General features: G+C 40.5%; 1 protein-coding gene across 2 annotated transcripts in view; it reads right to left on the reverse strand.

The window, feature by feature from the left end:
* The window catches only part of OSBPL5 (oxysterol binding protein like 5), an 841,363-nt gene that overhangs the window by 485,748 nt on the left and 338,072 nt on the right, over nt 1-17,543 (reverse strand). Inside the window, exon 3 of one of the 2 annotated variants that reach the window (XM_086957869.1) lies at nt 17,267-17,340. In XM_086957869.1, coding sequence (XP_086813995.1) covers nt 17,267-17,340 — 74 coding nt within the window. Of the gene's footprint in view, nt 1-17,263; nt 17,341-17,543 lie in introns of both variants that reach the window. The other variant, XM_086957868.1, reaches the window with a different exon arrangement.

Here is a 17,543-nt window from a genome sequence, read left to right on the forward strand (position 1 = left end):
ATTAAGTGAGCTATTGCCCATAGTCACATGATACTGAGGTGATCTGCCTCCAGTGCTGGGGATCAAACTGTTATCCCTGCGCCCTGACGTCAGCTGCTCTGGCCTCTGGCTGCTGCGCCACACCTTTCCCTTAACGGTGAGCACTTAGTAGAAAATCGTTTCTTTTATTCTGTTCACATTAGCAGTCATGTTTCCTGTAGATATCTAAGAATGTGACAGAAGAGCCTCACATTTCTTTACTAAGCACATAAGTCTGTAAACGGTCGCCACATGGATAATATAGCATTCACTGCCTCCAGGACTGAGATTCACTGGCTAAATGACACAGTTGGGATGACTAGAATGGACAACATAGTCAATAGTATTCTTCATCAACTCTGAAGATTGTAAAGATGCTTTCAGCATACCATCTAGCAAGGATCTCTTACAGGAAGGCACTTCAGCTCAGGTATCGCTTTTTGACATTTCATCACACAACTTTTTCATATATGTAGATGAATCATTGCAAATACAAACAACATCACTCCAATCTTTGCTGAGCTTGGTATGAACGATTTGCAGACGCATTCCCAGTGATACTGCATTCCATGTTTTTCAAAAGTCTGGTATCATGTTTTCACCACTATCCCAGATGCTTTTTGACAGCACTATTTTCACATATACCTGTCACTACAACTAGCATTGAATGTTTAAAGGCTGGGGTGTTTGGCAACTCACCTACCATCAATACAGATCGACTAGAAAAGGGAGCTGATGTGTCAAAGGGTTTCACCCATTCTCAGTGGGTAAATGTGATGATACATATTGGGAAAAATTCTTATGTATCCGGATATTTTGCCTATAAGTAAAAAAATCAAAGGTAGCCAAAATATCAAATATGATTTTGATATTTCCTGCTTCTCTACAGTTTAGAAAAATAATTAAATAAGACCTAAAACATGCTTCTAACCCCTGAATCTTTGGATCAAAGACCACAAAACTGAAAAAAGCAAAATGAAGAAGAAATATTTTTGTGACATTTCTAAACAACAAAACTCAAGCAGAATAATGTTAGCCCAGTCTGTCTAGCTGCTACCTTGTATTGAAAAGTTACATTGTATTGGCCCCTTCAGGAAGAAATAAAAATGACCTTCACTCTCATTTTCCTTTCTTTGAATGGTATTTAGTTTGTGGTTGTGCAGGTGTTTTTTTTATTATTTATGTGTTTACACGGATGAGGCCTATATACCGTTTGGTGAGGTTTTATCGGTTATTATAGGTTTAAACCTAAAATAGGATAGCCTAATTGAAACCAATCTGGATTATTCAATTTGGAAGCAAGCCCAGCCATGTTCTATGAAACTATTTGCAATTCCTCTAAACATGGCACCTCAGGCTCACACACATCCTGAGGTCAAGTGCCTCGATCTAAAACCATACAACACACAGTAGCGTGGCTGGCTAGTAGTAAGAGCCCTGAAAGCAGTGTTGTTAGAAGAACCCTTTGTCACCAGTCAGTCATTCACTCCAGCGAAAATATGTCAGATCTGTTTTTTGTAGTTCTGACACCTGACTAGCTTGAAAAGGGGTTATTAAGTACTTGTATACAAGTATGTATACAAGTAGCTGAGAGGAGCCAAAAATATGCCAAAGTCTAGGGGGAACCTTATGTTCAAGGCTGAGAAACAATCAGCAAGCAGTGACCTATTCCTAATATTCACTATTATACAGTTCGCCTTGCAATCCTCAACAGAATCACAGTAAAATTGTGGAACGGAATATAAAACATCCTAAAATCAGTGTACACCCAGTACATAGTCTTAATCTTAACTTGGGTAAAGCTTTCAATCTAAGTATGTGCCAGTTAAAACCGGGACGTTTTTTGGACTATAACATGTGGGGCTGATTGAGGTGGATGTTGAATCATAGGGCTAATGTGTGGTTGAGGATTTGCTAATATGAAACCTTTAGAAATACCACTGAGAACCAGTCCCCAGTTTAATAATAGCCTTAGGGAATGCAGAATTGTCCTCAGTAATGTTTCATGCCACAACCTTGTTAATCAGAGAGTTAATCCTTTGGATAATAAGCTAGAAAACCCACTGCAAAAATAAGAGTTAGTCATATTGGTTGGAAATGTTGCAGCAACCAGTTTATACTGCTGCAGTTGGAATTACAGTGGTTTTGCAAACAATTATTGAACTGAGGTGATCCAGTCCTTAATGTGATTAATTTGGGAAACTAAAAAACATTCAAAGATATCAATCAGTTCTTCCGAAAAGCTGCAATCACATTTGAAAATAATTTTTCTTGGCGTAATCCAAGCCGAAGGCTCCACGGGGCCAACTGCAAGAATTACTCCTTCTTCTCCAATGTTGACAGATCCATTTCCAAAATAGACTACATCTTTGTATGTAATACATTGACTCATCTGATTCAATGAGCAGAGGAAGGTTCAATATGAGGAACCAACAACGTTAGTGCATGCGGATAAAGGACATAAACGATTTAGGTAGGGGATGAAGAACCTTCACCCCACTTTGATTCAGGAAGGAAGCTGAAATGAAAATGTAAGAATACTTTAAATTTACTGTAAATGCAGAAGTTTCACCGCAGAGAATATGGGATGCTGTTAAGGTCACCCTGATGTTGATACTTATTATCATGACAGTGGGGTTATGCCAGAGTAGGAATGCAGAGTCAAAGTATCAAACATATCAATTGAGTGTCACCTTTGCTTAGACTCCTTCAACAAATTACACTCCTCAAAACCAACTGAAAGCTATTCATACCAATAAAGCAGAGTTTGGCCCTATCCATCTCAAAGTCAATCTTATAAACCAAGTAACAAAATGGGAACAAGACTAGACCTAAAGCTATGGGTAAAAGTGGAACAGACATATGTCAGAAAAATTCTCTCAAGGGTAAAATTGATGATGAAAAAGACATAATGTAGAACAATTAAATCATTCTATGTGGCGCTGTACTCTATGAAACATATTCCACATCAGATCAAAAAGCATATATTGAGCAGACAAATCTTCCTAAATTCCCACGGTTACATGCGGAAATAAAAGAGGCTCCCATCATCAATTGAGGAGCTGTAGGCATTACTCTCCCTCATCTCAAATAAAGTCCTCCGTCTGACTGTATATATTGTCAATTTCTATAAATTCTTCGCAATTTTGTACCCAATTTAACAGTTCAGCACATGCATTTAGCTGAGGTCGTGAGATTGTTACCCTCTATGAGTGAAGAGGGTGTTGCTGTCATATTTAACCAGGTAAATTCCAGTTGCTTTGTTTAGCATATAGGCCACCTGCTCTTTTAAATACTGTGAAACACTGTACCCACACCTTTTGCACAAATGTTGAAACATTAAATATCAGATCTTATACATTCCGATTAATCTGGCTTTGTTTGGGACAGCAGATCCATGACAACAACAGTAGAGAAGGCAACTTGTTCGAAAATGCTAAAAAATAAAAAGATTCCAGCTAGTGTCATTTTATGCTGAGAAAGCCTTTAAGCAAGTGGACTGATCTTTCTTGTATTTTGTTTTGCCTGGCTGGTGTTTGGGCTAGGAATAAGATTCATTTAAATTGATAATGGCCAGTTACCATGACAGTATAACCAGGATAATATTAAAAGATTAATTGATTAGTATACTACATTCATTAAGAGGGATAAGGCAGGGATATCCCATGTTTCCAATACTTTTTGACTTGTCACATATGCCAAGCACAAAGTGTTTAGGGTCAGATGGATGGTTCAAACCTTTTGTGTCTGACGTTCATAAACTAACTTTATTTGCCAACATTGCTCTCTTGACCCTGAGGTATCCGGATAACTGTTTACTGGTTATGATAATCCTACTTCGACCTCTCAGAACTTAGCAAGGTAAATGATCAACATGGTAGATGGAGAAACAGTGATTGTGAAAATATCTTAGATATTTTCAAAAAGGGGATTGTTAAATCTTTTAAATAGTGCAAATTAGAATTTCGACCCAACGGTTCGGAGTTATTGCACAATGCACAGTATGGAATTCCCCATCAGTTGGTCCTTCCTGCAAGGAACTGCTCACTGCTATCAAAGACATAGTAAGATATCCCCTACCAGAGGATAATGCAAAGTTTTAGGCCATCAAGCTATACGTGTTTCAAAGGATCAGGTTTGTCTTTAATATCACAATGTCTTAGCATGGCAAAGCTTACAGTTGTGACTTAGTGAAAATGGAAAAAGCCCTTCTATTACACAATATTGCCAGATTGTATATTTGTTCAGCTATAGAATGTCTCATCGCGAATGTAAAAGGGAAACAGTTGAATTTTGATATCTGAAAACCACTGTTAGATTACACATAAATAGGTTACCCACCTCTAGTGTAACTTCATGTTTGTGATTGTAAAGCTTATATTCCTAACCTACTGATTTACATTTTATTGGACCTTTTTTTCTTGCTTAAATGGGGAAAGGCTGAAGAATCGCTTCCATGTCAAAGATCATAGTTGTAATCAATATGGTTCACTGATATGTAAATGAGATTTCTCAAGTTTCCTGAGAGGGGTGAGTTATCACATTGAACAGAAACGGGACGGCAGCTATTGTCAATAGATGGATGCATTTCTTGTATCTTCTTAAAGCTTCTATGTTACCAGAGGTAGTGGCGACTACTTCTTATAGCCACTGTGTCACTTTGAGGTTGATATCTTGCAAGGATGACTGTTGCCTTCAAGAATAGTTATAGTTCAGAGGAAAAAGTCAATGTCATAAAAAAAACTTTAAATAGGCAAGAGAAATAAAGACAATGATGTTAGAAGAACCTGGCCCTCACAAATCCCAGAGTTGATGAGGACTGGCTCCAGGTGGAGGAGGCTTCCAGAAGATGGTGCAAGATTACAGGAGTTGGATTTCAACAGATGCGTCAAGGATACAGGAGCAGGATTCAGGAGATGGAACAAGAATCTAACAGATACAGCAAGATTCCAGGAACTGCAGCAAGATTGTAGAAAATAGTTTATATAGTGAACAAACACAAAACGTAGACAGAGGACCATCAAGTGACCAAAGAGGAAGAAAGCTAGCCATGATGGATTGGTTAGTATTAGCAAATCTCAATGGAAGGGGGCATCATGCCCCAGTCAATTGACCCATGCAGAGAGAGGGATTACCAACATGGAGTCAAGTTGAAGGAAGAATCCAGAAGCCCTGTGAATGAAGAGGGGATTGGGTTTGTTTTAAAGAAAAGAAAACAAGCTCAGGGATTTTCTGTAGGCATTCAAGGAATGTACTCTAGAATTGAGTGTTTTAAATTTGCCTGTCACCGGACAAGTCTTGTTCGCTCCGCAGAAACAAATGCTAGTGTTCTTCTCCACTATGCACCCAGGCGGTAACAAGCAGGAGAGTGGACCAGAAGGCCCCAACCTGCAAGTGAACACCAAGCACACCGTAGCCGACAGCAGTCGGATTAAGGAGCAGGGCTGAAGATTCACCACAAGGTCAGGTATCTAGCTCACAGTTGTGTTTATCCATGACATTTATTTTTCTTTATTGTCATATTCTGTAACAACTATTCTTAAAATGTGACTGCAAAGCCGCACCTTTGTGAAATTCTGTTGGTATGAAGCTTAAAAAAATCTGCAAAAGCAGCTTTTCCAAAACATGAATATTTGCAAGAAAAATATTTTGTACAACCATATTTGTAAGTAAAGGTGTGGGGAAAATAGCCACGAATCCAGTTCCAGTGGAAAACCATTTCCACTATAATAAACCAAAGGGAAAATGTTGCAGCACACTGCCAGTTTCAGAGTAAATGTCTTTCCTGAGACAAATTTATAAGGAAAGCATTCACACATCCATTTTCAGGGTAAATTGATTCTGCTATAGTAATGTTACAAGAAAACGTTTGCACACATATGGTTTCAGTTGCAAAATCTTCGTGCCAGTTCCAGCTGGTCTGTTTGTGCAACAATTTACAATCAAAATTAATAGTAGTGCAAGAAAAAAATGTGTGTGCAACGTTGAAAAAACAAGCTTTGCAAATTCCACAAAAAAGGCAATTGAAGATCTACAAAATTTGCAGACATGAAAAATGCACACACCCGCAATCTAAATTTGAGCTCAATAGAGAGTACAGCCCAGAGTAAGGTTTTCCAATTATAGATTTTTTTATATTAAATAAGATTTTTGCACTCAAAATTACTAATTGTGGGAAACACAGATTTATCCTGCCTAATAGCAAAGTAGAAGATGATATTTCCAGCATCCTCCAGGTTTTCCTCCTATCTACGAGCAGTATCAGTCTGGAGTCAGAGGTTGCTACTGGACTGCAGATCCCTGCTTTTACTGGTGCTGTTAGTCTCCTACCTAGCTTGAGGACATGCAAGGCTAGTCAGACTGGAGGCAAGGGAGAGGATAAGCCGATGCCTGCTGTAGAGTCTTCACTGTTCAGGTTTTTATACCAAGTAAGTACCAGAGCCATATAGAACAGGACAGAGCTCTGTACATTTTAGCAGTTGTGGCAAATGAGACGTGCATGCTCTGCTGTGGTCTTGAAATGACTTAGGCTCTGACACTTCATGCACAAGAACTATAATTTCTGGAATGCTGCACTTAGCTGTGCAGTCCACTGAAATACATGTGTTTTGCTCTAGTGTGGTGGCTTTGATCATGGCAAGCATTCTAGAAAAGGAGAGCATACAGATTCTTCCTCCAGTTCTGCCCGCTCTACTTCTCTGCCCGCTGAGACTTGAAAGAGGATAAACACACAGGTTTTCCTCTTGATAAAGCCTCTAAGGATGTTTCAGACCCTTCATACCTGGATTGTACTGGTACAGCTGATGGATACCATGATTCAGTTTGTCTGGTTTTAAAAATATGAAAATAACTGTACAACTAAGTATGATTGTGGGAGACGGTTTTTATAAACAGGGCAAACACATCGGGATAGAGGCTATTCTTTCTATACAGACAACAATTGGCTGCAATATGGGTCTCCCATCTGATGACCCTGATTCTTGTCCCTCTTCCATAGTTTTAGCAGAAACCTCCATTCTCAGCTTTCACCCTATCTTGAGGTGAGACTCACCTCACATTGTCATGCTGGGACAGAGAAGAGTAGGACCAGGAGTCATGATGAGCTCCGAGAAGTGATCCAGACATCCGCTTTGTCCACCTGTGGTATTATACCTGTTGTGGTTTATTTTTCATGAAGCAAATTGCTTTCTTTTATATGTCTCTTTTCTGTTTTGCCTTACATCATGACAAAGCGCTAGCCGGTGGAAATATTGTGGACTCTGATCCCTGCATGCCACTACTGCTGAATGGTTAAAAAGAAAATGTACTGTCACTCAGTAAGGAAATGGAGTGCAATGTCCTTTTGCATTGAAATCTCATCTGTCTGTTTTACACTTAGTAGAATAAACGGACTACATAAATCAACAACTTGTTTATGACACATACTGATAATTAACTTTGTTACCCAAACTCAAATAATAATGGGGCCAAAGAATGAAAGATCTAAGTGCCATCGCCCTGCTACTACTGAATCAATTAGTGACCAAAACAAATGGTACTGTGAATATTTGTTGATTGAACAATGACACGTGAAGCGAATGGGGTTGTGGGCTGCAGCACTCAGAGGCAAGAAGGGTCTCATAGATGCCCAGAGTGACAGAAACCTTATGTACTAGGGAAACTCCACAGAACCCTGCTTCGTCATGTCTGCTAGAGCTGCACGCATTCAAACACAGGTCTGCCATCTACACTGCTGCACAATAAGTGAAAGCGAACGGAGCTCGCCTCTGCGGTGCCAAGAGTACTCACTCGAGCTATTTAAAAGCTGTATAAACACATGGAACATCGTGTTTTGGATCCGTACATAATTGGATTCTGTCTCATTATCAAACCTTCCAGCTGGTCCTGATTTCATGGTTCGTTGGGCAGCTCGTCGCCGAGTTTTGCCCGGCGTCACGTGGCGCGTGCTCCGGTACTGTGTGCACATATGCCTCTAATTAGCTAGCGGATGTGAAGGGAACTTGGCTGAAGGAGTCTGCGCGCGTTTGACGGAAGTGATAATTCCACCGAAAGTAGGTTAATTGACGCGACTCCACTTCCTAATCAGGCAGTTTGCATGTAAATGATGAGAAATGAGGGGTTGTTGTTGTGGCATCTTAAGTCCAAGGAGACCGTCCGGTGTCTACACTGCATTGTCTGCAATTTATGGAATTGACCGCTGTTGGTTACATGTTCTCACTGCGGTCTACACATGGCACACGGAGCAGAAACCATATCAACTGTAGAGCTGGTCCAGCATACAAACACCAGAACATTTTTATTTTTTAAGATTGTCCAGGAATCTCGCTCACTAGAATTTACAATGGATGTGACAGATAGGGTGACCAACTGGCATAGGAACAAATTCAGGATAGTGAGTGTAAAAATTCAGGACAAAGGGTCAAAATTCAGGACAGAAATTTGGGATAAAAGGTACGTTTTCAGACACATCAGAGGAGGTCGTACAATAGTGTATAAGTAAGTAAATAGACAACCAACATAAGTAGACGTCAAAATAAGTTTATATTAAGTTAAGACAATCGTGCAACTCACCGTTTTGGTATGTGCACAGTTTTGAAAAACTGTGCACGTCTTTTTGTGGTATTTCATGTGATATTTTGTTTAAAGTTTGGGGTTCCTTTGAAGTGTTGTCCCACGTGCACTGTAGGGGAAGCAGAGGCCTTCAGCTTTCATGACACCCCATCACCAAAGACCTCCCTCTGCACAGATTCCCTCACTATCAACCTCCCAAGGTGCCCCTCATCACTAGACCCTCGCTCATGTGTATGTCATTTATTTTACAGTGCTGCGCAGTCCAATGTAGGATGTTGAGCACTTTAGCTCACACGCTTATTGTTTAGAGACAATGACTCGTATAAGTATGTAAATCAATATATAGGTAATGTTACTTAAGACAAGGAGGGCATCCATACGGCATCCATACTGGTAGGTACTACATGCAGGGCCACTGGAGTTATGCTGCAGGGTTGACTAAATTATTTGGCAAGAAAAGGGAATATATGCAGCATAATGCTGCAAATTTTGTCATAGTATTACCATATTATTTACTCATTTTTGCACATTTTAACACTTTCTGGTCATAGGTTGCACCTCATTAGTACCCGTTTTACATCCACATATAGTAATATGCAAAGGAAGGTGACCAGTCAACCTTTACAAGGATCCTGTGCAATACATCACTGCCTTTTTAGTTATTTTTTAACCGTTTGAGGTAGCAACTGTTTTTAAATTAGAATCTTCAGCTATATTCAGCTAATGATGGATTATGTGGCACATGCGACAAATCCATAATCATGCAAAAACTGTTGAAGCCACACAATTGCATAATTCCAGTGACCCCGAAATTCAAACTGAGGATATAACACATAACATAGCGGTGGGGGTTGTCTTTACAATTATAATAAAAATAAATACTTTACTCAGCATGTTACACTTTGTGCTTTACAAGATGCGCATTATGCCTCTATACTGCTTCATGATGGGTCAAAACTGGGATTAGTGAAACCTCAGATCTCTCCAAGAGATACATTAATCACCAGAGGTATACATTTTTGTTATGGCCTGAAAATTGCAGTAGCGCAAAGCGCTCAGAAGCCTTTGCCTTTCATCCTGTCGGATATTTCAAAATGTAGCTTAGTCCTCCAGCACAGCTCCTCCACAAAAGCAGCATGCAGTGCCCTAGGCCTATGCAGAGGATGGCACGCCACACACTGTAACTACACAAGGGCCCATTGCAAGGGAGTAGCCAGAAAAATAAAATACCCATGCTTTATATGCCATTAAATTAAGGAGCAAAGTGAGCTATCTTGGTCTTTCTTTTTGAATTCTGTGAACATTTTTCCCCTGATAAAAGTTTGCAAAAATAATGCAAAACTATGCTTTTTACAGCAGGAAAGAAACTTGGTCAAAAACTGCATTTACCTATATTGACGTTTGTCTTTTATTCTTTCCGTCTTTTTATTTTCTTTCTTTCCTTATGTTCTTCTTTCTATCCACCTTTGTTCTCTACTTTCTTCTTTACATCCTCCATTTATTTTCTTTCCATCTTACTGTTTGTGCATCCTTTCATTTGGTCTCTCTCTATTCTTTAAATTCATATTTAATTTTCTTTTCATATTTCCATATTCCACATTAACATTCATTTGTGTTCCATTTTTTACCATTTGATCATCCTCTTGTCCTTACTTCCATTGTTAAATGCAAATCTTTCTCTTTCTTTCCAGCTTTCTTTCATTATTTGTATTCTATTCTTCCTTCGCTTTCACCCTCTATTTGCCTTGTGCTTTTTTTTTGATTTACCATTATCATAATTTTTCTTTCTTTCGGCCCTTTTGGCTACTTCGGCGCCCTCTGTCGCTCTGCACCCCCTATCCCCCCACACAGACACACACACACTGCATCACAGTGATTATTCTTGCTTTTTATTTACTTGTTTGTTACTCTGTCCTGTGCTGCTCAAGTCACAGATCAAAGGAAGGGCCATGAAACACTTATCTGACACCCCCCCCCCCGTGCTTCTCTACACCTTTAGCCCATTGTCATTCTTTAGGTGATAATCAGCCAGATCACAATGACAATGGGCCCATACAAAGACTGAGCGAGGTCCGGGAGGGGCTGCTGCAGCCTCAGGGAAGTGCGAGCTGGCACAGGTTCCTGTCATACCCAAAATTACGGACAAAAGGCGTCCGTCAAAGAAACGCTCGCGTACAACGGACCCGAGGCCCAAATAACGGGCAGTCTGTGAAATTTACAGACGGTTGGTCATCCTAGTGACAGAATGAGAAAAAATGCAACGATAGTCACGGAATAATGGCCCAGGCTCATTTAATTTTGTTTCATTAAATAACAGTTGAATAAGTAGAAGAATAACTATGCCTCATGTCACGTGTTGGCAGGGGGTGTGTTCATTGACAGAGCACTAGCTGCAGCATAATGCCCATAGCCCCCTATGGATAAACGTCTAACTACTAACGCTGGACTGGTTATACAAGTGGGAAATGTTATATATCATGGAACAGTCTCTCTCCAGTTCTAGCAACCATATATGCATGTGGATATATGTATTTATGTGCTAACCGCATAGTGCAAGCCTAGCCGACAGGCACCAGAGCCTGTACAGGGCCCACAAGTGATTGGAAGGGGAATGGGTTCCGGGAGTAGAAGAGGACTGTGGCTGCATAGTGATGTAATGTTCTTTAATGTGGGGTATCTTCTGCTCTTCCCTAAATTGTATTGTATTGTATTGTAATTGCATTTATATATTATATACATTATTATTATATATATATTATATACATTTATATAGCGCTTACTACCCCTGAAGAGGCGTCAAAGCGCTTTTTCTGCGAGTAGCATACTACTCCGGAACCCATAAAAGATTAGTTGTGAATTAGTATAGTGAAATATGAATGTGATTTGAGAGGTGGATATGTTAGTCAGTTTTTGGATTGAGAAGCAATGGGGAGGGATAGAAGAGGGAAAAAGGGGTTGCATTTATATAGCGCTTGCGACCCTTGACGGGGTGTTGAAGTGCTTTTTCAGCGAGTAGCATGCTACTTCGGAACCAATAAAGGATTAGTGGTGAATTAGTATAGTGTAATATGTAAGTAATTTGAGTGGTGGATATGTTAGTCTGTTAGTTGGACTGAGAACAATAGTAGAGGGATAGAAGAGGGAAAAAAGGTTTGCATTTATATAGCCCTTGCTAGCCTGATGGGAGCAAAGTTGGAGTGATCCTGATGGATAGGGGGATGCTGTTCCAGATCTTGGGTACATAGAGTGAAAGTGAGTGCGAGTCAGTGTCAGATAGTGAGCAAGATTGTGTGAGATGGAGCATCAGTAAGTATTAATGAATGAGAATGAGTGAGTGAGATTAAGAGTGACTGTGAATGAGTGAGAATGAATAAGAATAATGTATGAATGTATGGTAGTGTAAAAAAAGGTGGGTGGGATATTGTGAGTGAGAATGAATGTGAGTCCATATGAATTAAAGAATGGCTGAGTGAGTGATAATGTAATGCTTGCAAGTTTGTTGTTGTCCCTGGCATACTGAATGTAATTATTCTTTTATAGAGACACCCAGGCACAATACTGGCACTGGCATACACTTGAGACAATTCTTAGCATGACAAACACCTGTGACAAAATATTACACAGGCACACAAGCGATAATTCCTGGCATAAAATCAGAATGGTAAAATTCTAATTCTTGGCACGTTGGAGGTAATTATCATCAGAAAGTTGGATAACCTGGCATTTAGGAGGGTCATGACAAACTGAGGGCATTTTAAACTTATGGGTCACCTATGGTATATGGATTGCATAAACTGGAAAATTCTAGTAGCAGTAGTTTTACATAATTTTTCTATATGAGGAGGCATCCATGGCATATGGGGGCACCCATGCAAAAATCCTGGCCCTGGCACAGTAGAGGACATTTTTGAAATTTTGAAGCACTCATAGCACATTATAGGAGTCAACTTCTGGGCAGGTCCTGCCCATGCAGGTAAGAGCGGTGGAGTAGTGGGGAAGGGTGGCTGGACGGGGATTCGACATATGAAGACAAGAGAAACACACTTTAAAAAAAAATAAAACCATGATTTTTGTTTTTTACACCGCTCTTACCTGCACGGGCAGGACCTGCCCAGGAGTTGCTCCTCTGGAACTTAAACTTTTATTTTTTTAAGCGGTTAATTCTTTCATGTCTCCCATGGAATCCCACAGTGGCCTGACTCCATCAGCTAATCTATGTGAGGGTTTTGCTAACTTCTTCTTCAACAAAACTAAATTGATTTATGAACAGTTCCTTGCCCAGGCACAGCTAACAGATTCCGGAGAATACGCCATCCTAAAGCATTCTACTGTCTAAGTTTGAATCTATATCCCTGGAGGAATCTTTTTTCATACTAGTCAACTCTAAGACCAGCTATCCACTTTATCAATGTCCCCCTGACATTCTGAAATTTGCCAACCCTCTTGTGATTTTCTTCTTTCACAAGCTGATAAACTACTCCCTCGAGTCTGCAGTTGTTCCGGAGAGTTGAAAGAAAGCTCTATTGCTTTATCTCCTGAAGAAGCCTAATGCAGTTCCTAAGGGACTGAACAACTTTAGGCCTATTTTACTTCTTCCTGCTGTAGACAATATTTTAGAGAAGGTGGTTAATCGTCAACTCTCCCAGTATCTGGAATCTAACCACCTCCTCCGTGATACACAATCGGGTTTGCGTGCGGGTTATAGCACAGAATACGCTCTCCTGGCAGTGACTGAATAAAGACAATCTCGTTTAGAATGCCAAGGCTATGGTAGTATTACTGGATGTGTCTTCGGCATTCAACACTGTTTCGCATTCAATCTTTCTTAGCAGGCTATGGACTGTTGGAGTCCACGGCAAGGTGTGGGCTTGGCTTAAATCCCAATTGGAAGGCAAGGTGGTTTTCCTTGCCTCATTTCCATCAACCTTCAAACCTCTTGACTGTAGGGTGCCCCAGGGCTCGGCTTTGAGACCTACCCTTTTTAATGTCCATCTGACACCTCTTGCCAGCCTGGTGTAGGCTTGGAGTATACGTGTAATTTCCCATGCTGTTGATACCGAGTTGATACTGACCTGCCAGAATAATGAGGCAGAGGCTGCATATGTCTTCAAGCCCTGCTGCATCACCTGCAGATCACTCAAAATGCTGCAGCACATCTAATTCTGAAGGTGTCAGTGCTTATCAGTTTCTGACTCCCTTCGCCAATTGCACTTACTGCCCATCAGCTGCTGCATCAAAATTGAAGCACTAATTTATGCATACAGAGTCTTTCATTTGAAAGGTCCCATGTATCTGAGGAGAAGACTGAAGTGTACTCTCAAAGCAAAGCCTTGCGATCCAATGCTCTGAAGCTAGTACAATTTCCAAGGGCGCGGGGGAAGAAGGGGAGGAACATCTTTTATTTTCTTGACTACTGAACACTGGAGCACTCTTCCTACTGCACTACGGACAGGCTTCTCTGAATCAAGCTGTCGTAAACGGCTAAATACTTTCCTCTTTGCCGATCCGCTCTAGGGTCTTTGATTCTCGAGTTAGGGTCTTTCTGACTTTCTGCTGCCAGTGTTGGAATGCTTCCTTGGAAGCTGCTGCACGCTTTAAAAATTATTTTAAAAAAAGATACATATTTATTATAGTACATGTGCTGTTTAAAACATTTTTCTGTATTATGTTGTAATGGAACATCAGCGATGTGCCTTCCTGGAGAAAATCAGGGTCAAGGGTGATATGATGTCATTTCCTGTGATGACATTAAGGTCAAATGATATGTGATGTCACTTCCGCTATTCTAGTCATTTTGGTAAATCAACACCCATGGTTTTGCTCCTCATGTTATGACATAGGTACTCTGAGTCTGGCCTGGGTGAGGTTGTGACTGGTTCTATAGGAAGCTCAGCTGCTATCAGTTGATATGCCAAATGTAGTGGTGCTAGTGCATTACTGATTGCCATGGGCTTACTGGTCATTACGGTGATTGTGATATAAAAGTTTGTAGCCAATATAACAGGTGCACAAGGTGTGAGCTATGAGTTCATAGCTGACTGCTTGCTTCCAGGAGAGCAGATGTACTTCAATTTCTTTTTCACTCTGGAGCAGTTGTTGCTGGCACTGCTTATGGAAGTGTGATTAGTGATTGATGATGTGGTTATGCTAAAGCCATGGGCATTCTCAGCCGCGGACCGTGCAGGTAACAGTGGTGGGGCGATGAGGTAGTGCAAGGGGAGATTCAGAGGGAAAATTAGTTATTTATTTAATTATCCCTCTGCATCATCCCTCGGAATCCCCCGTTAGACAGCCCCACCACCCCACCTCTGTTACCTTCACGGACCGAGGCTGGGCATTCTACTAGTTCGTTTTAAGTGAGGGCAGTGAGTGGGTGTTCCCTGATATCTGAGAGAACCAATTCTGTTCTTCTACCGATTTGAATCTGCATGGCCTTGCAGAAAGTAGGATGAATTCTTGAAGTTCGTAGATGATCCTTGCCTTTGGCATCTTCATTAGGAAGAGGTGTTTGAGTTCAGCTCGAAGTTGTATGCTTTTGGGGACAGCTACTGACTCAGACTACCCCAAAGGCATCATCATTTCAAGATAACTTGTTTTCACTTACAGGTTTAGTATGTGTTATATGTTACTTTTGATTATGCCAAGTTATGATTTCTTTTTTTTCTGAGTTCTCAGGCAACCAACACCACTGTGCAGTGATCTCCCACCCAGTGAGGGGCTCTAGAGAGTTCCACCCCACTATTTAGCGGACCTATAAGCTTCTTTGTGGGAAATGAGATTTATGCATATAGACATTTTGCCAGAATAGGGGTATTTCAGCATTCACAAAGTTGAGGTTGAGGGGGGTCCTATAAGCAAAGGTAAGTATGTGAAAGCCTATGAATCCTGTAACTTTGTGCTTATTGACCTACCCTTTGCAGGTAGTTTTCCACCCTGGATAAAATTCCAAATGTACTCTTGTCAAGGGAGGTGTGTTTCCTCAGTTGCAGCAAGATGAGAACCCCTCGTCTCCATATTTAATGGGGGTGTAGAGTTAAGAGAAAATGTATCCCTGTGATGGAATTTTTTTTATATGTGCAAATGCATATTCAAGTCACATTTTCATATGTGGAACATTTCACCAGATATAAATTCTTGATTTATAAATATTTTACGTGTGAACACTATTGGAAAAGTACAACATGTACATATTTATAGGTGTACTCTAGGAACCTTTACTTCATATCTGAAAAGTCCAAAATGTACTTGAAACATATGAGGAATACTATGGTAACACATTACCATATTTTCCTCTGTGGCCTTTGAGAAGTAGGTTCCTAATATCTACTAGTGTTCTTCTAGCTACTCTTATCATTTAACACAGTTACTCATGCCCTTGTACCTTTGTGACTTTGTTAGAATTTTGATATTATTTCTGTAATGCTGCACATATTGTCTAAAAGTCTATAGTGTCTTTAAACGGCTAACTTTACAGGCACGATTATGAGCCTGGCGGTCGGAGGACTGCCAGACTCACGGGGCACAGCGGTGATGGGCCAGCCACTGCTGCATTGGCGAACTGACCACCCCATTAAGAGTTGGTCGGTCGGACTGCCGCCGCCAGGGACCTACCATTCCCTGGAGGTGGCGTGGTGGTCAGAGGCTGCAATATGCGTCCCGCCATGCATATTACGTGTTTCCTCTCCACCGACTTTTGAGTCCATGCTAAGCAGGAAGTTTGCTGTGCAGTTCCATTGTGGTGCCTTTATCAAAGGCACCACTGCCTTTGAAAGTCACTATTGCAGGACCCCTTGCGCCCACCCACCAGTCCACTTTTAAATTGTTATCTGGTGGGTGGGCGATGACGAGTCCTGGCGCTGTGGGGGAGTGGTGGTGGCGTACTGCCTGCTTCCGCACCTCCAAAGCTCCTAATAGGGCCCTATATGTGTAGATCTACTCACATATAGATGTACTCCTACACCTAGGAGTAACTCCACATTTTTTGCTATTAACCATTTATGAGTAGAAACATTTCACCAAAGTGCCGTTTTAACAATATTCATCCCCTCAGCTGAGGCCCCTTTTAAATACATTGATGAATGCACAGCTATTCCAAGTAACTTGTCACATGTCGTTGGATATCTCCGCCACCAGGCTAGGGACCTCCCTAAGGGAAAGTCTAGGGATATTTAATACATTGTTATCATTTATTTTAAAAATGTCAGTATGTTTTCATGTAAAATATAAAAAATAATTTAAAATATTTAATATCAAGATGGAATTAATAAGATATTATAGCTGAATGCTGCAAAAAGTAACAGGAAAGAAAGTTTGGTTGTTGAAATACGCATGTCTTTAATGAGTGTTTAAAATGAAGGAAACTTTAGAATTACTTAAGACTGACTGTCACCTTCCAAGATGACTGCGTAGATGTTGACTAGCTCTGCAGGGTTTTTTGACTGTATTATTGCTTTATAGTTCACGTAAAGGCTAGCACAACCTAGAAGTCACTGAAATCACCAGTTCATGTTCCCGGTTATTGCCAGACAATGAATCATTGATCGGGGGCCCAAGAGCCTTTCTTATGTCCACGAGTTACAACAATGGTGATTCCTGAGGCTATTAGCAAATATATGTGATAAAATGCATGGGTTGATAGAGGTGAGATGCTCTTTAAGTTGTTTAATTTATACACTACCTGGCTAATGGAGATTGGTGTCAAAGGATCCTCATCCTTCGCAGTTGACATATTTGTATTTTCAGCATCTTGCCCTGCAAATCACAAAAACAAAAAAGACACTCATTAATTAGGAATCTAGAAAAACAAATTCATATTACAAACAATAAAGTAATAACAAAACAGATCTCAGTCATAGGACAGTACTAGTATAGGGAGGGGTAGAGGAAGTGAAATAACACATGCTTTGACTCTATACAGCATCACAATGTTGACCCGTTGTCCCACATTTAGCACG

Source organism: Lissotriton vulgaris, chromosome 2_1 (assembly GCF_964263255.1).
Source record: "Lissotriton vulgaris chromosome 2_1, aLisVul1.2, whole genome shotgun sequence".
Taxonomy (NCBI): domain Eukaryota; kingdom Metazoa; phylum Chordata; class Amphibia; order Caudata; family Salamandridae; genus Lissotriton; species Lissotriton vulgaris.